The sequence below is a fragment of the Pteropus alecto genome, unplaced genomic scaffold, assembly GCF_000325575.1.
Source record: "Pteropus alecto unplaced genomic scaffold, ASM32557v1 scaffold182, whole genome shotgun sequence".
Taxonomy (NCBI): Eukaryota; Metazoa; Chordata; class Mammalia; order Chiroptera; family Pteropodidae; genus Pteropus; species Pteropus alecto.
In genome coordinates, this window is record NW_006433946.1 from 2,061,733 (window position 1) to 2,082,181 (window position 20,449).

At 38.4% G+C, this 20,449-nt stretch overlaps 1 protein-coding gene and 1 long non-coding RNA gene across 2 annotated transcripts in view; one reads left to right on the top strand and one right to left on the bottom strand.

Annotated features, from left to right (window-relative positions):
- The first annotated feature begins 287 nt into the window (after positions 1-287).
- On the top strand, positions 288-1,547 carry LOC102879227 (PC-esterase domain-containing protein 1B). Its single transcript, XM_006908503.1, has one exon. The coding sequence runs from the start codon at positions 306-308 to the stop codon at positions 1,545-1,547; it is 1,242 nt and encodes a 413-aa protein (XP_006908565.1). The 5' UTR covers positions 288-305.
- Positions 1,548-1,896: 349 nt separating this feature from the next.
- The window catches only part of LOC112477100, a 135,286-nt gene continuing 116,733 nt past the window's right edge, over positions 1,897-20,449 (bottom strand). The window contains exons 3-4 of the long non-coding RNA XR_003045321.1: positions 8,383-8,473; positions 1,897-2,113 (exon numbers count right to left, since the gene is read on the bottom strand). This is a non-coding gene — a long non-coding RNA (uncharacterized LOC112477100). The remainder of the gene's footprint in view (positions 2,114-8,382; positions 8,474-20,449) is intronic.

The following is a 20,449-nucleotide window of genomic DNA, read 5'->3' on the forward strand; positions in this document are numbered from 1 at the left end:
TGGGGTTCTGCACCTCCCCTCCGCCAGGTGGAGCTTAGTCCCACACAAGGGCCTCCGCGGTTCAGAGGTCACGCACGTCCTGGGGCAGAGTCAACTTGGCAGAGGAGAGCTCGGTACCCTGCCCGCCGCTCCCCTTCCCTTCCACTCGCCGCGAAGGCCCCGCGCCCGGCAGAACTCCACCCAACCCCACCGCCGCCCGCCCGCTCGCCGCCCTCTTTGCAGTGCGGTTCTGCCCTACCTCTGAGCTCTCTTCCGACCTGCCCTGAGGAAAGGCAAGAGCTAGGCCGTCCCGGTCTTCAGTCACCATGGCCCACCTGCGGGCCTGCGAAGTCCGGCAGCTGCTGCACAACAAGTTCGTGGTCGTCATGGGGGACTCAGTCCAGAGGGTCGTGTACAAGGACTTGGTGCTCCTGCTGCAGAAAGACTGTCTGCTCTCTTCCAGTCAGCTGAAGACCAAGGGTGAGCTGAGTTTCGAGCAGGACGTGCTGCTGGAGGGCGGCAGGCGGGGCCGCATGCACAATGGCACCCACTACCGCGAGGTCCGCCAGTTCTGCTCCGGCCACCACCTGGTGCGCTTCTACTTCCTCACGCGCGTGTACTCTCAGTACGTCGTGGAAGTCCTGGAAGAGCTGCGGCAGGGCGAGCACGCCCCGGACGTGGTCATCATGAACTCCTGCCTGTGGGACCTCTCGAGGTACGGGCAGAACTTCCGGAGGGGCTACCGCGAGAATCTGGAGAGCCTGTTCGGGCTCCTAGACCAGGTGCTGTCCATGTCCTGCCTCCTGGTGTGGAACACGGCCATGCCGGTGGCCGAGGTCGTCTCGGGCGGCTTCCTCCCGACGCAACACCAGCTCCAGGGCGCCCACCTGCGGGAAGACGTGATGGAGGCCAACTTCTACAGCTCAGCTGAGGCCAGCAGACACGGCTTCGATGTGCTGGACCTACATTTCCACTTCCGACATGCCGGGCAGCACCGGCAGCGAGACGGCGTGCACTGGGACGAGCGCGCGCACCGCCATCTCTCCCAGCTGCTGCTGGCGCACGTGGCGGATGCCTGGGGCGTGGACCTCCCCTGCCGCTACCCAGTGGGCAGGTGGATAAGGAATGACCCTACCAGCGGAAGTACGAGCCAGGCGAGCGGGAGGCAGTCCCAGGACCGCAGCGGTGACTCAGGCGAACAAGCTGTAACCTGGCTCCTGCCCACGTCCTCGTGCCTCCGTGCCCCACAGCGATCTTCTACGTCCTTTCCCCAAGCTCAGCCTTTGTTCTCGACATACGGACATGGCACCTGTACCCCATCTTACTCGTCTTTACAACGCTGGCAGCTCTCCAGTGACCTTTCGACACTCCAGGTGGGATATGCTGGAGAAGCAAACTTGAGGATTGCCCCCCAACTGCGTCTGGGCCCCATCCGCAGAGCTTCTACCCAGCAGCAGAGCAGAGGGCCTCCTCCCTACTCTCTCCGGTGCCCCAGCAGGCCACGCAGACGCCGGCGAAGGCGCACAGACAGACAGACCCAAGCACACCCTGAGGCAAGGCCTCAGTAGTCAGACTTAGACCTAGGCTCATTTCCAGAGTGGTCATTAGTCATTAGGTCATTAGGCCTAGTCTTCAGCAACCCTGCTATTGTGAGAGCTCCTTAGGCTTCTTACTCCACCAGTGAACAGCCTCACATTCTTCTTTGCCAGAGCCTCCACCCCACTTCTTGGTGAGGGGCAAGAACCCAGACCACCACACCATTCTCTTAGCATTTGTGCAGAAATGAACTCTAGGTGCAAAATTTTACACATACACACACACACACACACACACACACACACACACGTTAAGTCTTAGCCGAATATAAGCCTTCGAATAATATGCATTTTTCCTAAAAAAAAATAACAATTTAGATCCTTAAAACTTAACACTACGTTTTTATTAAGAGTTCAGTATCGCCATTGGTTTTTAGATACATTTGTGGAGCTTCATCTTCACCATAAGTTGTCTTGCAGCTTTAATTAAATTTATCTGTGCTTCTGCAGAACATTTATCCTTAAAAAAGTTTTCCATTCACTAATGCAAGATTTTTTTGTTAGAAATAGAAATCGCTCTTCTCAGACTCATTAGATGCCTAGCATATTAAAAAAAAAAAAATAGACTTTACTTTTTAGCACAATTTTAGATTCACAGTAAAATTTAGAGGAAAGTAAAGTTCCCATATACTTCCCATACACAAACACCTGAACTATACACATCCCACATGAAGATGGCACATTTGTTACTTGAAACAAAACTATGTTGTTACGTCATTATCACCCAAAGTCCATTTTTACATTAGAGTTCACTGTTGACGTTCCATGTTCTATGGGTTTTGACGGATATATAATGATATATATCCATCATTGTAGTATCATACAGAATAGTTTCACTGCCGTGAAAGTCCTCTGTTCCTCCTCTTTATCCTTCCCCTGCTGAAATCCTGGCAACCACCTATCCGTAACTGTCTCCATAATTTTACCTATTCTACTATTTTAGAATGTTGTGTAGTTAGAATCATACAGTAAGTAGCCTTTTGAGATTGGCTTCTTTCAACTTAATAATGTGCACTTAAGGTTCTTCCATGTCTTCATGGCTTGATAGCTCATTTATTTTTAGTGCTTTTCCCATTGTCTGGATGTACCATTGTTTATCCATTCACCAACTGAAGAATATCTTAGTTGCTTCTGAGTTGTAGCAATTATGAATAAAGTTGCTTTAAACATTCATGTGCAGATTTTTGTGTGAATATAAGTTTTCAACTACTTTGGATAAATACCAAGGAATACAATTGTTGGATTGTATGCTAAGAGTATGTTTAGTTTTATAAGAAACTGCCAAACTGTCTTCCAAAGTGACTACCATTTTTCGTCCCATCAGCAATGAATGAGAGTTCCTGTTGCCATGATTTGGTGTCAGTGTTTTGGATTTTCACCAATCTAATAGGTCCGTGGTGGTATCTCATTATTTCAATCTGCAATTCCCTGATGTCACAGGATATTAAGCATTTTTTTCTATACTTATTTGCCTTCTGTATATCTTCTTTGGAAGCAAGGTGGCTGTTCAGATCTTTTTGCCCATTTTCAATCAATTATTTGTTTTCTTATTGTTGAGTCGTAAGAGTTCTTTGTATATTTTGGATAACAGTATTTTCTCAGCTATGTCCTTTAGAAATATTTTCTCCTAGTCCGTGTCTTGTTTTTTTATTCTCTTGACAATGTCTTTTGCAGAGCAGAAGTTTTTAATTTTAATGAAGTCCAACTTATCAGTAGTTTCCTTCATGAATTGTGCCTTTTGTAGTGTATCTAAAAACTTATCACCAAATCCAAGACCATCTGTGTTATCCTCTATTTTTTATTTTTAGTTTTGTGTTTAACTTTTGGTCCATGATCTATTTTAAGCTAATATTTGTAGAAGGGTGTAAAATCTGACTAGATTCACTTTTTTTTTTTTGCATATGGATGTCCAGGTGTTCTAAAATCGTTTGTTACCTGAAGTCGGATAGTGTCAGTTTTCCAAATTTGTTCTTCTCCTTTAATATTATATTGGCTAGTCTGGTTCTTTTGTCTCTCTATATAAACTTTAGAATCAGCTAGTCAGTATTCACTGGGATTGCACTGAATCTGTAGATGAAGTTGGAAATAATTGACATTTTGACAATATAGAGTCTACCTATCTAAGAACATGGCCCATTATCTCCATTTATTTAGTTCTTTAATTTCTTTCATCAGGATTTTATAATTTTCCTCATACAGATCTTATGTATATTTTATATTTATACCTATTTCATTTGGGAAGGGATGCTAATGTAAATGACATTGTGATTTTTAATTTCAAATTCCAGTTATTCATTGTTGGCGTGTAGAAAAGCAACTGGTTTTTCTAGGTTTACTTACTATCATACAACCTCAATGTACTCGCTTATTAGTTCCAGAAGTATTTTTGTTGATTCTCTCAAATTTTCTAAATAGATAGTCATGTCATCGACTAACAGGTAAATTTTTATTTCTTTTTGCCCAATCCAAATACTTTCTATTTCCTTTTTTTTTTTTTTATCTTAGAGCATTAGCTAGGGCTTCCAGTATATTGTTGAAAAGGAATAATGAGAAGTATAACCTTGCCTTCCTCCTGATCTTAGAAAGCTTATGATTTCTCACCATTTAAGATGTTAACTGTAGGTTTTTGAATATGTTTTTTAATCAAGTCAAGGATATTGCCTTCAATTTCTGGCTTGCTAACTTTTTATCATGAATGGGCTTTGGTATGAACATGTGTTTTTTCTTCTACAGCTTGTTGATGTGACGGATTACATTAATTTGATCTTTGAATGTTGAACCAGCTTTGCATATATAATATAAGTCCTACTTGGCCATGGTGCATAACTTTTTATACATCTTTGGATTCGATTTGCTAATATTCTGTTGAGTATTATTGCATCTATGTTCTTGAAAGTTATTGGTCTGTAAATTTCTTGTGATGTCTTTGGTGTTGGTATTAAGAGTAATGCTGGCCTCACAGAATGAGTTAGGAATTATCCCTCTGCTTTTATCTTCCAGAAGAAATTGTAGAGAATTGGGTACAATTTCTTCCATAAATGTTTGGTAGAATTCACCAGTGAACCCATTTGGGCCTGGTGCTTTCTGTTTTGCAAGATTATTAATATTAATTCAATTTCTTTACTAAATATAAGCCTAGTCAGTCTATTCTTGTGTGAGTTTTGGCAGACTGTCTTTCAAGGAATTGGTCCACTTCACCTAGATTAAAAAAATTGGGGGTATAGAGTTGTTCAAAACATTTTTTATTATTCTTATTATTCTTTTAATGTCCATAAGATCTGCAGCGATGTCTTTTCATTCATTTTTGAAATTAGTAATTTGTGTCCTTTCTCTTCTCTTAGTTTTATTTATTTTTTCAAAGAACCAGCTTTTGCTTTCATTGATTTTTCTGTGTGTATTCTCTGTTTTCAACTTATTTGTTTTGTGCTCTAATTTTTATTTTCTGTTTTCTGCTCTATTTTTTTTTCTTCTGCTGACTTTAGATTTAATTTTCTTTTTTTTCTAGTTCTCTAAGGTGGAAGCATAAATTATTGATTTTAGATCATCTTTCCTAATACTTCAATTGATGCTATAAATTTCCCTTTAAGCATTATTTTCACTATATTCCAATAAATTCTAATAAGTTGTATTTTTATTTTCATTTAGTTAAAATATTTTTAAATTTCTCTTAAGGTTTCTTCCTTGACCCACGTTTTCTTTAAAAATGTGCTGTTTAATCTCCCAGATTTTTCAGCTATTCTTCTATTGTTAATTTCTAGGGTAATTCCATTATAGGCTGAGAGCAGACATTGTGTGATTTCTATTCTTCTAATTTGTTAAGGTGTGTTTTATGGACCGGAATGTGATCTATCATGGTGAATTTTCCCTGTGAACTAGAGAAGAATGTTTATTCTGCTCTTCTTGGATGAAGTATTCTATAGGTGCCATTTATATTTAGTTATTTGATGGTGCTATGGAATTCAATTATGTCCTCACTACTTTTTTGCCTGCTGGATCTGTCCATTACTGATAGATGGTACTGAAATCTTCAACTATAGTTTCTCCTTGCTATTATACCAGTTTTGCCTCATGTATTTTGATGCTCTTTTGTTAGGTGCATACATATGAAAGATTGTTATGTCTTCTTAGAATGTTGGTCTTTTATGGTTATCTAATATCCTTCTTTATCCCTGATAATTTTTTTTGTTTTGACATGAGCTTTCTTTGATTCATGTTAGCATGATATATCTTTCTCCATCCTTTACTTTTAATCTATATGTGTCTTTGTATCTAAAGTGGGTTTTTTTGTATGTAACATAGAGTTGGGTCTTTTGATCCACTCTGACAATCTTTGTCTTAATTGCTGCATTTAGACCATTATCATTAAACGTGATTATTGATATCATTTGATTAATAACTACCATATTTTTAACTTTTCTATTTGTCACCCTTGTTCTTTGTTCCTCTTTTTTTCTTCCATTCTTTTCCTGTCCTTTGTGGCTTTAAGTGAGCATTCTGTGTGATTCTATTTTTCTCCTTTCTTAGCATATCAATTATTACTTTTTTTACTTTTTTAAGTCAGTGTTCTAGAATTTTCAGTATATATTACAACCTATCCAAGTTTACTTGAAATAACTATAAGCTTCACGAGTAGTGCAAAGTAATTACACATTATAGATATTGTTGCTATTATGAACAAACTTACCTGTTCAATCAATTATGAATAAGAAATTAAATTTTTTACTTTAACTTATTCTTTCTCGAATACTCTTTATATAGATTGAGTTTCTGGCATATTATGTTCCTTTTCTATGAAAATACTTTGATAATTTCATTGGGTACAGAATTCTAGGTTAGTGTTTGTATTTTCCTCTTGACTCTACATGTTTCACTTTACCCTATTCTTGTTTCCATGATTTCTGACAAGAAGTTTGATGTCATTCTTATCCTTGCTCTTCCATAGATCAGGTGTTTCTGGCTTTTTTCAAGACTTTTTCTTTATCTTTGATTTTATGCAATTTAAGTACGGTATACCTAGATGCAGATTTTTTTACATTTATTCTGCTTAATGTTCTCTGATCTTACTGGATCTGTGGTTTAGTGTCTATGACATTAATTTGAGGAAATTCTCAGGCTTTATTGCTTCAAAAATTTTGTTGTTTCTTTTATTCTTTTCCTCTGGTATTTCCATTATGCCTATGCTAACCCTTTGTAGTTATCCCATAGTTCTTGGATATTGTTACTTTTTTTTCTCAGCCTTTTATCTCTGCTTTTTAGTTCTGGAATATCTATTGATCTACCTTCAAGCTCACTGATTCTTCCCCCAGCTGTGTCAGTCTGCTAATGAGACCATCAAAGGCAGTCGTTATTTCTGTTACAGCATTTTCTATGTCTACAATTCTTTTTTCCTCTTTCTTAGAATTAACATCTCTCTGCTTATATTACCCATCTGTTCTTGCACGTTGTGTGCTTTTTCCTTTAGAGCCCTTAGCATATTAATTATAGTTGTTTTAAATTCCTGATCTGATCACTTCAACATCTCTGCCATATCCGAGTCTCATTCTGATACTTGCTCTGTCTCTTTAAACTGTGATTTTTGCCTTTTAGTATGCCTTGTAATTTTTTGTTGTTGAAAGCTAGACATGATGTACTTATAAAAGGAACTGTGATAAATAAGCTTTTGGTGATATGGGTAGCGTGGAAGTATGGAGAGGAAGCATTCTTTAACCCAGGGGTCCCCAACCCCCCAGGCCATGGACTGGTCCATTGCTTGTTAGGAACCCAGCTTCACATCAGGAGGTGCTGCTGCTCCCCAGTGCTAGCATCACCGCTTCAGCTCCACCTCAGATCACTGGGCATTAGATTCTCATAGGAGCACCGGTCCCTGGTGTCAAAAAGGTTGGGGACTGCTGCTTTAGCCCTATAATTAGGTCTCAGTCTTTTAGTGAATCTGAGACCCTGGACTGTGACCTTCATAAATGTTTTTTATTCCCACTTCCCACCTTAGATGGGACAGGATGACTGGAGGGGTTGGAGTTAGATATTTCCCTTCTGTCGAGTTAGTTAGGCTCTGGTAAAATAGTTTCTCTCAAGGGCAGGCTTTGTTAAAAACAGAGTGCTCTGGCATCTTTGAGCATTGCTGCTTTTCCTCTTCTTGCTGGAATCATGAGATTTTTTTCCCCTCATCTTCACAGTGAGAAGTTTGTAGGACTCCTGGAGGTAAAGCTCACAAAGCTGTTGGCGGGGAGGGGGTGCTACCCTGGAGTTTATCAGTTTCAGATTTGTCAATACTGAACTTCCAGCAAATTTTCAATTACAGTTTAGCTTTTCCTGTCCTAGTACTGGTTGCCACAAAGGTTCTGTTTGTAGGTTTGTGCTCCAATAAGTTGTGATTCTCTGTATCTACTTGTCTCTCCAGTTTTGGGGACAGTAGTTTGCCCTGTGGCCTCAATTCTCTGAGAGATCTAAAGAGAGTTGTTAATTTTTGGTTTATTCAGCTTTTTACTTGTGAGAATGAAGTGATGACTTCCAAACTCCTTACATGCTAGACTGGAAACCAGAAGTCCAGTCTAGCATATTTTGAAATGACTCGGAGAATTGAAGCATATTGCATTGTAAGCGAGAGTCCTTGTGAATCAATCTAACAATCTTCTCGTGCATTTTTGTATTCTTTGACACTATCTTCTTTCATAGTTTATGCATTTTTTAAACTTTTGATTTAAAAATTAGTATACTTCCCTGTGAACTACCCTTGATTAGAATGTTACTACTCGTTACCTTTACTAGAAATACTACCCCCTATGTGATGTGACAAAGTGTGGATTTATACCAGCTTGTCCTCCATCTCTGTCTTTGCATCCTTTCCCCAGCTTCAGTGTGGTCATCACCTTGGGTTAGAAGCTCTTCTGCCAGGCTATGTGCTGCAGAATGGTAAAGTAAAGACAAAATGAACATCATTACACATTCAGCTTTATTACACAAGCAGGAAATTAAAAGCAACATTTCCATCACATTTCCTCAATAATCAATGCCGTGGAGTTTCAATAATGAAAGAGGGAGAGTAACACATTGTGATATAGTGTGTTTTCAGGGAATTAGGATATTGCCTGAAAATAAATATGGCTGAACATTCTCTCACTGTTAAGTTTATGCTGGGCCCCCTTATGTCTCATGTGTCATAATTCTCTACAGCCGGTTCCTTAGAGAAAGGCTCCATTCTTTTCCCATCCTTTCTTAGACTCTCCTCACATTTTCATAGGCCCATAATCTTGCTAATGCATACCCGTGGCAGGGAGCAAGTGTCATCTCAGTACATCTTGTGCCACACTGCACCCATCAATCCACCGTGCACGGGGAAAAGACTACAGCCCTACCACCTCCTTACTAGGGTTTTGTGCATGCTGCTTAATTTCACTGCGTTTGTCAAGCCGTTCTTTATCGGAGAGTCTAACAGCCTTTGAGTGCCCGGTGCTCTATCACTTATGTAGGGTTATATTGATCTTTCTGGTGTGTGCTCTAAAGTGGCTGGCATCAAAAGCCAGTGAGGCAGCCAGTTTGAGCAATATGGGTCATTTACAAACTTCAGGATGAAGTGCCGCAGGATGCCAGGGAAAACGTTTTTGTTTTTCCAGAGGGAACCATAGTTCATGAAATGTGGTTAACATACAATATTTGTATACCCTTAAAATCATTTTATAACCACACTGAGTGCCTCTAAACATTAAATATATTTTATAAGTAGTTGGTTAACTAGCTGTTGTGTGCTTTAAATAGTAAATAAAATGGAAAGGCACTAAACAGTGACTATATTTCATAGAGTAAGATGCTTTTTCAGCCACTCAATAATTCTCAATGTTAAGAAAAATTGATTTTCTAACTGCTGAGTGCCTCTAAAAATTAGCATCTTATCTTCCTACAGGGGATGCTTTTCAGTTAGCCTCTTTTCTTCCAGCTTTCAACTTAATGATCTCTAAGGTTCTCGTCTTGCTAAAAAATTCTGTAGGTTCTATTGGGCTATAGTTTCACTTGGGCATATATATTCACTTCAAAATTAGGAGTTCTTCACTCACTAACTGCTCCTTTTTTGCCATCACCTCTCTCTCCCCTCAAGAGCAGGACTGTATGGAGAGACCTATGACAATGACATAGAACTTAAGAGTACTAATTTCCAAGCATCTTCAAGTAGCATGTCTGTACAATGGATGCATTTTGCATTTGTGAAAGCCTAATAAAGGAAAAGAATTTTCTAAAAGTTGGTAATAGTGATATATCTTCATGGCAAATTAAATCTTCCCAGTTCTTTATAAACTCTGGCCTTTAAGAAACTCATATTGCCAATGCTAAGACCTTCCAAACAGATATAAAAACATCTCATAGCACCACAAAACTTGAAAGCTAAAATAATCAGACACTTCACAGTTATAGGTAACAGCATTAAAGAAGACTCAACTCTTAGTTCTGTCTAAACCACAACCAGCTGGGTGACCCTTGGGATGTCACAGAGTCTCCCTGAGTAATCTGTGGTAACCTTGTCAATGTAACCTCATCAGGAAAATGAATGGTTTGAGCGAGACTGTAGAATCTAGCTGCTGGGTAATCTGCTTGAGCCCCTTTAAAATTGAATAATTTAAATTCCCCTCTGCCCTCTCATTACATTCTGAAGAACAGTGTGTTTCCAGTGTGCTCACCATTTCCACAGCACTAGGTGACTGGCATGCTGGAGCCTGAGGAAGAGCAGATAAGCATCAAGCTTCCTGGGACATGCACTTACACTTAGGAAGAATGCAACAAGTGAATAAATTTTTCTTAGATACACCCTCAAAATTCCCACTAATGTATCTGGTAACTATATGGGATCAGATGATGACAAGTTGCTGATTTGGGGCCAATCCCAGTGATGAGCTAGCACTTAGTTATCCATGTTGGACTGATGTGTTCTCCTGTTTCTTAGGCTTGAACAAAGATGAGGCCAAGAACAAAACACTCCCAGGAGACTGTAAGCTCTTTGGGGTGAGTGTGTTGTCTGAGTCACCATTTTTATCCCTAGCATTTCTAGTCAGTAGTATTTGCTCAGTAAACATCTGTGGAACTAAACTGAATGCCCTAAGCAAATGCAACCTACCAGACAGAAATGTAAAATGTCTAAAATGGAAAATCCCAGAAGACTCAAGGTATTGCTCAATATAAGCCCTTTATTCAATAGTTTTACAGGAGAAACATCATGAAAATCATAATGGTCCAAAAAAGGAATCATTTTGCTGATTGGATTTAACCCATAAACTGCTTTTCAAGCTGAAAAGCATAGTAAGGTCTCACCCCTCCTCCCAAATTCATACATCCCAAAATACAGAAGAGAAAATGGAGAACAGAGATCTGTAAGTTATAGAGTTTTACCTTATGCTGAAGTAAGCCATAGTAATTAACATTAATTGATGGCATACTATGTGCCAGCTACTGTTCTAAGAGACCTGTATGTATTACCTAATTTAAATCTCAGTCCAGGCCTATTATGCACACATTATTAATAGCATTTTATAAATAAGGGGAAAAAGCACCGATATTTTGGAAGAACCTCAAAGTCTGGGCAATTCAAAAGACAGACCACTGAATCTATAGCAGTAGTCATTGTAGATAGCTCAGTATTTAAAATCTGAACTTTTAGTGAAAAATCATTATTTAAATAAAATTATTCTCCAATTAATGTAAAACTCCATGATGTGAAAAATTATCATAGAAAAGAATATGAAACACAGGAAATGAATCAGCAAACCAGAAGTCGAAATTGATGTGGCCAGGGAAAAAAACGATTACCATACCCACAACTGGAGAAAGATTTTATCTGTCTCATTGGGTATGATCTCAATGAGTACAATCCCAGTGAACAGAACATGTATATATTCATATCTTTCGATGCATTAGAAAAAGAGGCCAGCAGTTATATATATATATACGAAAGGGCATATTTTTTCTGTGGCTGGCCCTAGGCAAAATTGTTAACTATAATGGAGTAAATGGGCTGATGTTTCAGATCTGGGTACTAGTTGTGATTCTGTTACCAACTGGTCACATGACCTTGGACAAGGTCACTAAATCTAAGTCTCAGTTTCTCTCAGATAGTAAATGAAGGACATGAGCTAAATAAACTCAAAGTCCCCTTCTAACTTGAAAGGAGTCCAGGTCTTGGTTGGTTTATATTGATGTCCTCTTGGACCTTAACTCTGTATTTCCTGAGTCTGTTTTCTGACGTATCTCTGACCCAATGCATCTGTTCTTTCTTTACAGTCTCCTCATAGTTCTCTTTTTTTCTTATGAAACGTGTATTAGGGTATCAGCTGGTAACAAATATGGCACATTCAAACAAAGATAACCCAAGAAGATTTAGTAAAAGAACTAGGAACAAAGGTGTAGAGAAGATGTATAAAAGACACAGTAAATCCCTTGGATAAGAGAGTAGTTAGGATCCAGAAGGAGAGAGATGTGTAGACAGGGCCACGTTGAGAAAAGCTGTGACTTTGGAATCAAGGGAATATATAACCAAAATTCGTACTTCTTTCCTCTGATATCCTACTGGAGCTCCACATAGGATTATCCCAACTGGACACAAGAAGAAAGAAAGCTCGTTGATTTAGTTCACATAGCTTTAACGCACAGGACACAAAACGGGGCAGAGGGTAGAAAACAGATCTGGAGGGCATGTGGAAGATATCCCGCAGACTCATCCTTAAGGAAGGCTCTGCTATTGATCCATCTATTATATTTCAGGGTAAATTATGTCAATGTTTTGAAGATGTCACATATACCATTTTTGCTTTCTTAATAATAGATAATGCACATACATTAATGAGTAAATAAAAGAAGCAAACAACTTCAAAGAGAATAAAAGCTTTCTTCGCTTTTAAAAAGTAAGTTTTCCTTTCACACCTCACCCCTAATATCCAGCCTGTCCTTCTCACTCCCACACCTCTTCGACTCTCGTCACATTTAGTGCCTTTCTGAAAAGTAGAAAAATCCCCTGGGAGAACCTCCAGGGCAGTGCAGTCCCAGGTCAGGCATGGAATTTACGTAGCAACCCTGGCAGGAGTTCACTTACTCCCCTATAGCCAACACGTGTGCAGCTCACAACCTGCACTGTGTCCATGACGATCCTGACAGAGGCCCATGTCCCCATCCTGAAGAACCACCACGGCTAACTAGTATATTTTAATTCTTCCTTTTAATTGTGGAATGCAAACTCATATTAAGATTTGGGGAAAACAGGTAAGTAAAGAAGAAGAGAGGTCTAAACATGACTTTTGAGCCATCTACTCATTTTTAGCTAGTGGTGTCTACTTTGCCCTTGTAAAGGACCAACCCTGATTATTATTCAGTGTTTAGTCAGTGTGTCAGCTACTGATCTAGATTCTGGGAATAAATTAGTGGGAAAGGTCTCTACAAACATTGTTCACCAGTGAGACTAACGAATATAGTGAAGCACTGATGAGTGCTATGGAGAAGTATAAAGTAGGCTAAGTGCTTTGGGGTGGAGGAGGGAAATGTGGTTATAATAGCTGATTATGGAAGGTATAATAGAAATTATATTTATCACAAAACTGAAGGAGGTGAAGGGCCAAGTCATGCAAGTATTTGGGGGAAAGTATGAAATACAAAAGTTAGAAAGTATGTACTAAATAGTCCAGTAGTCGTAATATCTGCTTTCTTGTTATCTTTATAAACAGTTCTTTGGGAAATAATGTTGCTTTAGACCCTGTCCAAAGATTATTTTGCCCCCTTTTTTTTTTTTTGCATTTTATTTTATTATAAGTTTTAAGTATACAGTACATTGGTTAGACATTTATATAGTTTATGAAGCGATCCCTCTAATTACTCTATCACCCATTTGTCTCTACACATAGCCATTACCTTACTGCCAACTATACCCCTGTGCCATGCTCCCCATCCCTGTGACCATCTCTCAACCATTAATTTGTACTTCTTTAACTCTTCGCCCCTTTCCAAAGCGTTGAGGAGCAAGACCTGCAAGGCAGTTCCTCAGGGATGACAGCTCCAACTCCATTTTCAAGAAGCTTCATTCATTCATTCATTTTTACAGTGAGGACTTGGGATTTTATTGCATATAAGATGAAAAACATGGGAGGATTATGTGGTGACATTTAGGTTTCAAAAGGACCGTTCTGCTGCTGGGTTGAGAATAGGAAGGAGACAGGATAGATCGAGTTAGGAGGTGATTGCAAATCCAAACTTCCTTTCAAGATTCGGGCAAAGATTTTTGATGGAGGTGGTGAGAAAAGATTTGGTAGATATTTGGGGATTAAAGCCTCAGGTTTTGCTGCTGGATTGGATGCATGGTGTGAGGAAACAGAGGCAAGAACGACTCAGTTTTTTGCCTGAGCAGCCAGAATATTAACTAAGTGATTACAATATAATAATTTTATTTCCTCAAAGTAATGTGTTTAACTTTCAGGGTAAGTGTGGCGCCCCAGACTTTATCAGCACACACACAAACAGAAAAGAAAAATAATTCTTACTGAATTATATTTATCTCCCAAAATGTGTTGAAGTCATTTAAAACAGTGAGACCTAAATAAAGCCAAATAGTTGGAATGGAAATGAAAACATGAATAGAACTGGAAGACATAAAAACCTAAGAAATATTTCCTATTTTTTGTCTGTCAATGAAAGAACAAGCTAATTTACTTGAAAAAAGAACTTCAAATCAAGAGAGGTTTTCTTACATGCTCCACCTAAACTTTAATAGTTATTAAGCCCCACCTCACAAATCCAGAATTAACACAATTTGCTAAAGAAGGCCAGCACCTGCCCAAAGATGCATCAGACAAACAATCCAGAGTAAGAGAAAAAGGTCATTCTCCAGATTTGGATCCTTAAAGAGTACGTAATTACCCGCTTCTCCACCCTGAACGCCTGATTCTCTCAGGCCAATTCTCTCACTCTGCTGAGTGTCAGTTCCTAAGTAAAGAGCCCTTCCCTTTTTTCTGACGTCTTCCTGATTGCTAAAAGGTTTAAGTTTTTCTCCCAACCTTTTCTCACTTAAATTAATACTCTTTCTGAGCTAAAACTACTCAGGGTTCTGTAGGACCTCTTTTGTTTCTCAGGAACCCTTAGGCATATTCCGAATATGGTATAGAAGGAACCAGCATACCTCTCTTCTTCCTACTTAAAGGAATATGTGAGAGTCATTTCCTTTGAGCCATTGCCCTGACACCCAGTGTTTTTATAAGGGATTAACAAACCGTCAGGTTTAACCAGACTTCTAACTCCTCATAGGCATCCTCAGAATTTAAAGTCACCAGCACTAAGGTTACTCACCTTTTTAGTTTCTAATATGAGCTTCATGTTTAGTAACAACCAAGCCGACGTCATTTGCATTGAGTCCTCAGTTATTTCAGCATAGGATTTGCTGAAACCCCGGGAGATTGTCCTAAGGGAGGCTCAGAAAACACTATATAATTCCGTCTATCCTATAAGATTTGAGGAACTGGAATTAGAAGAATGGAAATATCTTAGAGTCTGGTACCCATGCCCGACTTTTCATGGACATGGTCTAAAAATTTGGATCTGATGAGAGAGTTAAAAATACTTCAAATGAGAGAAACAAACTAAGCTATTTAGCCTGCCTGAAGAAACCTAGTAAATCTTTCTATTAAAGTAGTAGGGAGAAGCAGAGTCCCCAGATCTTTTTCATGGAGTTAGTAGCAAAAGCCAAATGGCCAAGAGAAGCAAGGCAGCCAGACATAACCACTCTTGAAATAAAAGTCAGAAAATGGGAACATAAGAATCTATTGCCGCCGTTCCCATGTACAAACTCTGACCTGTTTGTGAGGATAGGGGGACACCTAACATCCTCCACAGGCTGAGTCACAGATACTGGCATAAGAATATCTTTGCTAATAGATAATATCTTTGAATATCTCCAGAACTGTTCTCAGACATCTGTATGTCATTTTGACATAGATATTTCCCTTACAATAATTTTTATTGATCACTTATTGTGTTCTGGGACTGTACAATTTCTGATACGTCATAGTAATTTCGGGAAGTGATCTTCTTTCCCTTAAGATATATATTTCTTAGCCACAGTAGACTTTCATTCATCTAATTCTAAATCTCTGCTCTACACTGTTCTTTGTATGTTCAGGAGTAATAACAGTTGGTGTTGAAAAGCTTTTTTCTTTTTTTGATGTTTAAAAATTGCCTTCAGATTCTGCAGAATCATATCTATCAATAAACTATTCTATTTCCTAAAAATTGTTTGACATAGATTTCACATGGACTTTTCAAATGATTTTCAAGTAAATTTTTAACTTAAAAGTTTCAGTGCATATTCAAATACAACAGTCTAAAGAAGTTTCTAATTTTTCTTTCTAGGATCCACTTTTACACTTTTATTTATTAGCAAAGGATAAGTTGTTTTGAGTAAGTTTTCTGATTAAAAAATTTTAAAGTATATACACACCTCACAGAGCTTACAGCTTTAGTTTAGTCTTCAAAAATTATAGATACTCAGAATAGAATTTTCTTAATCTACTTGTTACACATTCAGGGAACAAGACCATTCTTGATTTTCTTACTGTATGATATTAAATGAAATAATTATTAATAATAAGTGGGACAAGATAACACTTCATCCTTATTAGCATACAGAGATCTAGATAACAGTGAAGATCAAAATAACGGAATTTCTTACGTATTGTGAGAGTTGAATAAACAAACAAGGGTTTATTCTATGATACAATTTTTAAAAATTGAGGTTTATTTAAATTCTAAGTTCAGTAAATTAGCATGATTGATTTGAAGTTGCTGGTTATGAAAAGTCCCTTTTCAACACTGTTAAATTGTGTTCTTGAACCAAAAAGCCAACAAATGTGCCGTGAATGTTTACTATCTAGACGGTCCTATTAGGTGATGATGATGATGGATACAAAGAACGATACAACATGATTATTATCTACTTGAAGCTTATAATCACATTAGAAAAGAAATAATATTATGCAAAAAATTACAATACCAAAGAATATTCTGCACATTAATTTGTATTTCCCATGTTCTTATTCTTTTTTAAAATCCTCAAAATCCTCAAGAAGCAACATGTGACTTCTAGAAAAGGTGATAATGAAGAAAACATTTAAAAATGGCAGAAAGAATAGGCCTACATAAATATTTACCCCTAGAAGAAAGCAGCCTTGGTACAAAGAAAGGTATGCAGAACCAGAAAGGTTTCGATTGGAGAGCTTTCTTACTCAATGAACCCTACAGAGTACAAAAACCCCATGGATGCATAACACAGAAGCATAAGCGAGCTTCGAAATTCCAGCTAAAAAATAGGACCTTGGGAATCCAATGGACATACACATAAAGAAGTCCTTTAAGAAAGTAGAGAATGAACTATTGTGCAACAAGAAAGGCTAACAGGCCAGGAGAGGCCCCAGAGTATATCATTCTCTACGTGTGCAATAATTTGTATAAGAAGGTAGTGGCAAGGATGGATGTCTACCTCACAGATTACTCATCTAGAAAACCTATTTTAAAGACAATAAAAAAGCAGACCAAAAGTACTAGTAGAATATATTTCCTTATTTAAAAAAATCATATTATGCAGAAAGAAGTGTACTTTTTATTAGCAAGGTCACAGTCACCTTCAGGAAACACATCTGGGAGTTAGTGTGGAACACCTTGTGTTTGGCATAGAAAGGGAAAAACATAGGGCAGGTGTGAAGCACTTACCTCCTGTCAGAATACAAGAGATGTTGGAAATGCTTACTTATTAAGTTAACAAGCAAATAAAGATGAGGGCTTACTATAACTCAATTTACAAAACAGAAACTACAGAAAACCATAAAGATCAACAGGAATATTATTACCACTAAAGATCAAATGATTTGAGAGCTAGATGGGGACAGATAGCAGATCCTAAGAAGTTTAAGTTTTGGGGCTTCAATCCATGACAATGGAGGGTCCATTAACCTTCCTTGCAGGGCAAAGAAGGCTAAGGAAGGGAGCCTGTTGGAGAATATGAATAAAACTTTTCAAGAAGATTTATCTGTCAGTGTCCATAACTCAAATCAAAGGAATGAAAAACCAGAGTCCAAAAAGCCAGTTAGGAAACTACCACTACAACCCAGATATGATAATTAGGTGGTGAAAAATTCAACAACAGCAACAGAAAAATTTCATGAGCATGGGAAGAAACTCTTCTTTTGTGGAAAATATGATAATTCTGTTTAAGAAATACTGAGTTTGATGTACAGGAGGGACCCCGTATGAAGATTTATAATAGGAAATTGAAATTTTCATTTGGAACCCAAGATCGCAGTCATGGCTAGAAATATACCTATGTGTGATTTACACAGAGGCGATAGTTGAGTCATAAAGGGGAAGTGTCTTTGGAAGAAGACGAAGGAAAGCAGAGGGTCCAGACTGATACCTGCATTAGGAAGATGGACTAAGGAAGAGAGTTTAAAAAGGAAAAGAATAAAAAAGCAGCTTGATCAATAGAAATGGAAGCAGGAGAGACACCAAGGGAAGAGGAAATCCTCATAGTTGTGGAATGAGGCAAAGATGGCAAAGAGAATGAGGTTCGAGAAAAATCTACGATGATAGTGGTAAAAGCAGGAGCACAGGGTGGTGAATAATAATGTGTGGGAAATGAGAGAGTTAATTACTAAGATAAGCTCAATAGTAAAAACCAAAAGAAATATGGGAGGTCAGCATCTAAAATGCAGACACACCATATAGGCAGCCGCCAAATGAAACCCCTTAAGATGCAACTTGGCACACCATTTTCCATGATGAAAAGCAAACAGTGGCATTTCCCCACTCATAGGATTCAGTCTGTATCTTCTTATCTCAGCATCTAAAACCTACACAATTAGCCTTTGCTTATTTCTTCTATTCTACTCCAGTCAAACTGGTCACTGTTGCCAGCTTAACTGACATGTTTGTGTCTCAGCACCATTGCCATTCAATTTCTCTTAACACACTTAATTCTCTTACTTAAGCCTAATATTTAATAACTGCCTCTTTTTTCATATGTTTTCCCAGGAAGACCACTTTTGATATCATTCATATGGTACCTCATATTACCAAGAAAGGAATGCTGATAGTATTGTCTGCTCTCCCTGTCCCATAATTCACCTCTCCTAAGTCAACTCATTTGTCCAATGTTGGCTTTTATACCCAGACTTCAGAACTTTGCTGAATAAAGTTCCATAATTGGTTCATTTTTAAATATCTCCTACCAAGGCAATGTCATTAATGCACTAGAAGACTTTTATATCTCTCCTTTAACTCAGTCTCATTCTCCCCAACCTCTTTAAATTATCCAAGTGATTTTTCAACACTACCCTTCCGCCTCAGCCCCCTTTCTCAGCCTTTTGGTTTAGTCAGCAGAAATGATTTCCTTTGGTGGGAATTCCTTCAATTTTCCCTCCCAGGTATAAAGCTCTCCAAATTTCCAAGGTAAAAACCTCTCCATATCCACACTCATATTTAAGGTTTTGCTAGAGGAAGGACTTTCTTTTCTCCTAAAAACTTCTGTGCTCTAAGTGTTAGGTTCTCCCACCTTTAGAAGCTATTCTTTCTTGATCAACTCTAGTTCCTTCTTAAACTTTCACCCCCCGCCCCACCACCTCTTCTTTCAAAGCAAGTTTCTTGAAAGAATCTGTACACTCTGTCTCTTCACCTTCTCTCCCTTCTGTCTTCAGTCCAATATAATCAGGCTTCTGTCCATCATTCTTTGAATCTCTTCCCTTCAGAGTCGCTGGACGTCTTACGATACTCAAATCCAGTGACCATGTTGATGTATCTGTGACATTTAACAGTTGACCACATCTTCGCTCCTTTTTGAGAGGCTCCTGTAATGGCACAGTGGGACTTGTTCTTGCATCTCCTCCTCTCTCTAGTGTTGGTTTTTCACTTGCACTCTTTCTTAGCCTCTGTTTGGGGCTATCCCACTTATGCAAATTTCTTAACTCAGTGTTTTTCAATCCTGGCTGACCATTAGAATAACCTGGATAGTATTTTTAAAAAACTAATGCATGAGACCCACCTCCAGAGATTCTCTTTCAATGGAACTGGAATGTAGCCCAGGCGGCATTCTTTTTCAAGCTTCCCAAATGATTCTAATGTGCATATGTGGTTAAAAACCACTGCCTTAACTCATGCTTCCCAAAATTGTCTCATCAGAGGAATCACGTGGAAGCAGTTGTTAAACATAAATCTACCAGATCCCTCGTCCTGGACATTCTAGTTGAATAGGCCAAAATTTAGAAACCCAAAAGTAACCAGAGGCTCTCCCTGCCACTCACATCTGTTGGGCAACACTTACAGCCATAACCTTTTTGAGCATGTACTATGTGCTAGAAACTCATATTTATTTTCTAATATAGAGTGACCCTCAAGTGAAGAGCTTTCTCCTATGTGCTCTTAGAGTATTTTCCAAATATCAGTTACCTGTTTGTTTGTGCCTCCTTTATTTGACTGTGAATTCCTGCAGGGCAGAGATTCTGTCTTATCCATTTTTAAAAGAATTTTACATGAACCAGCAAATTGTCTAGTACAATTTACATGAAACAGCAAATTTTCTAATGTGTAAATTATTTTTATATATCCATTCTGTTTCTAACACAAAATATAGATGGTGTTCTAAAACTTTTGTATTCTTTGCATATACAAATTAAGTTAGTGTTCATAACAAGGAATGAAAATTTTCTGCAATCTGTATTTTTATCTATAAAATCTCTATTATTATGTCTCACACACACACACACACACACACACACACACACACTGGTTCCAACTGACTTAAATGACATATAAGCCAAATGACTTATATGTGTCATGATATGTTTTTGGAATCCCCTTTGTGGGAGGTATAGAGT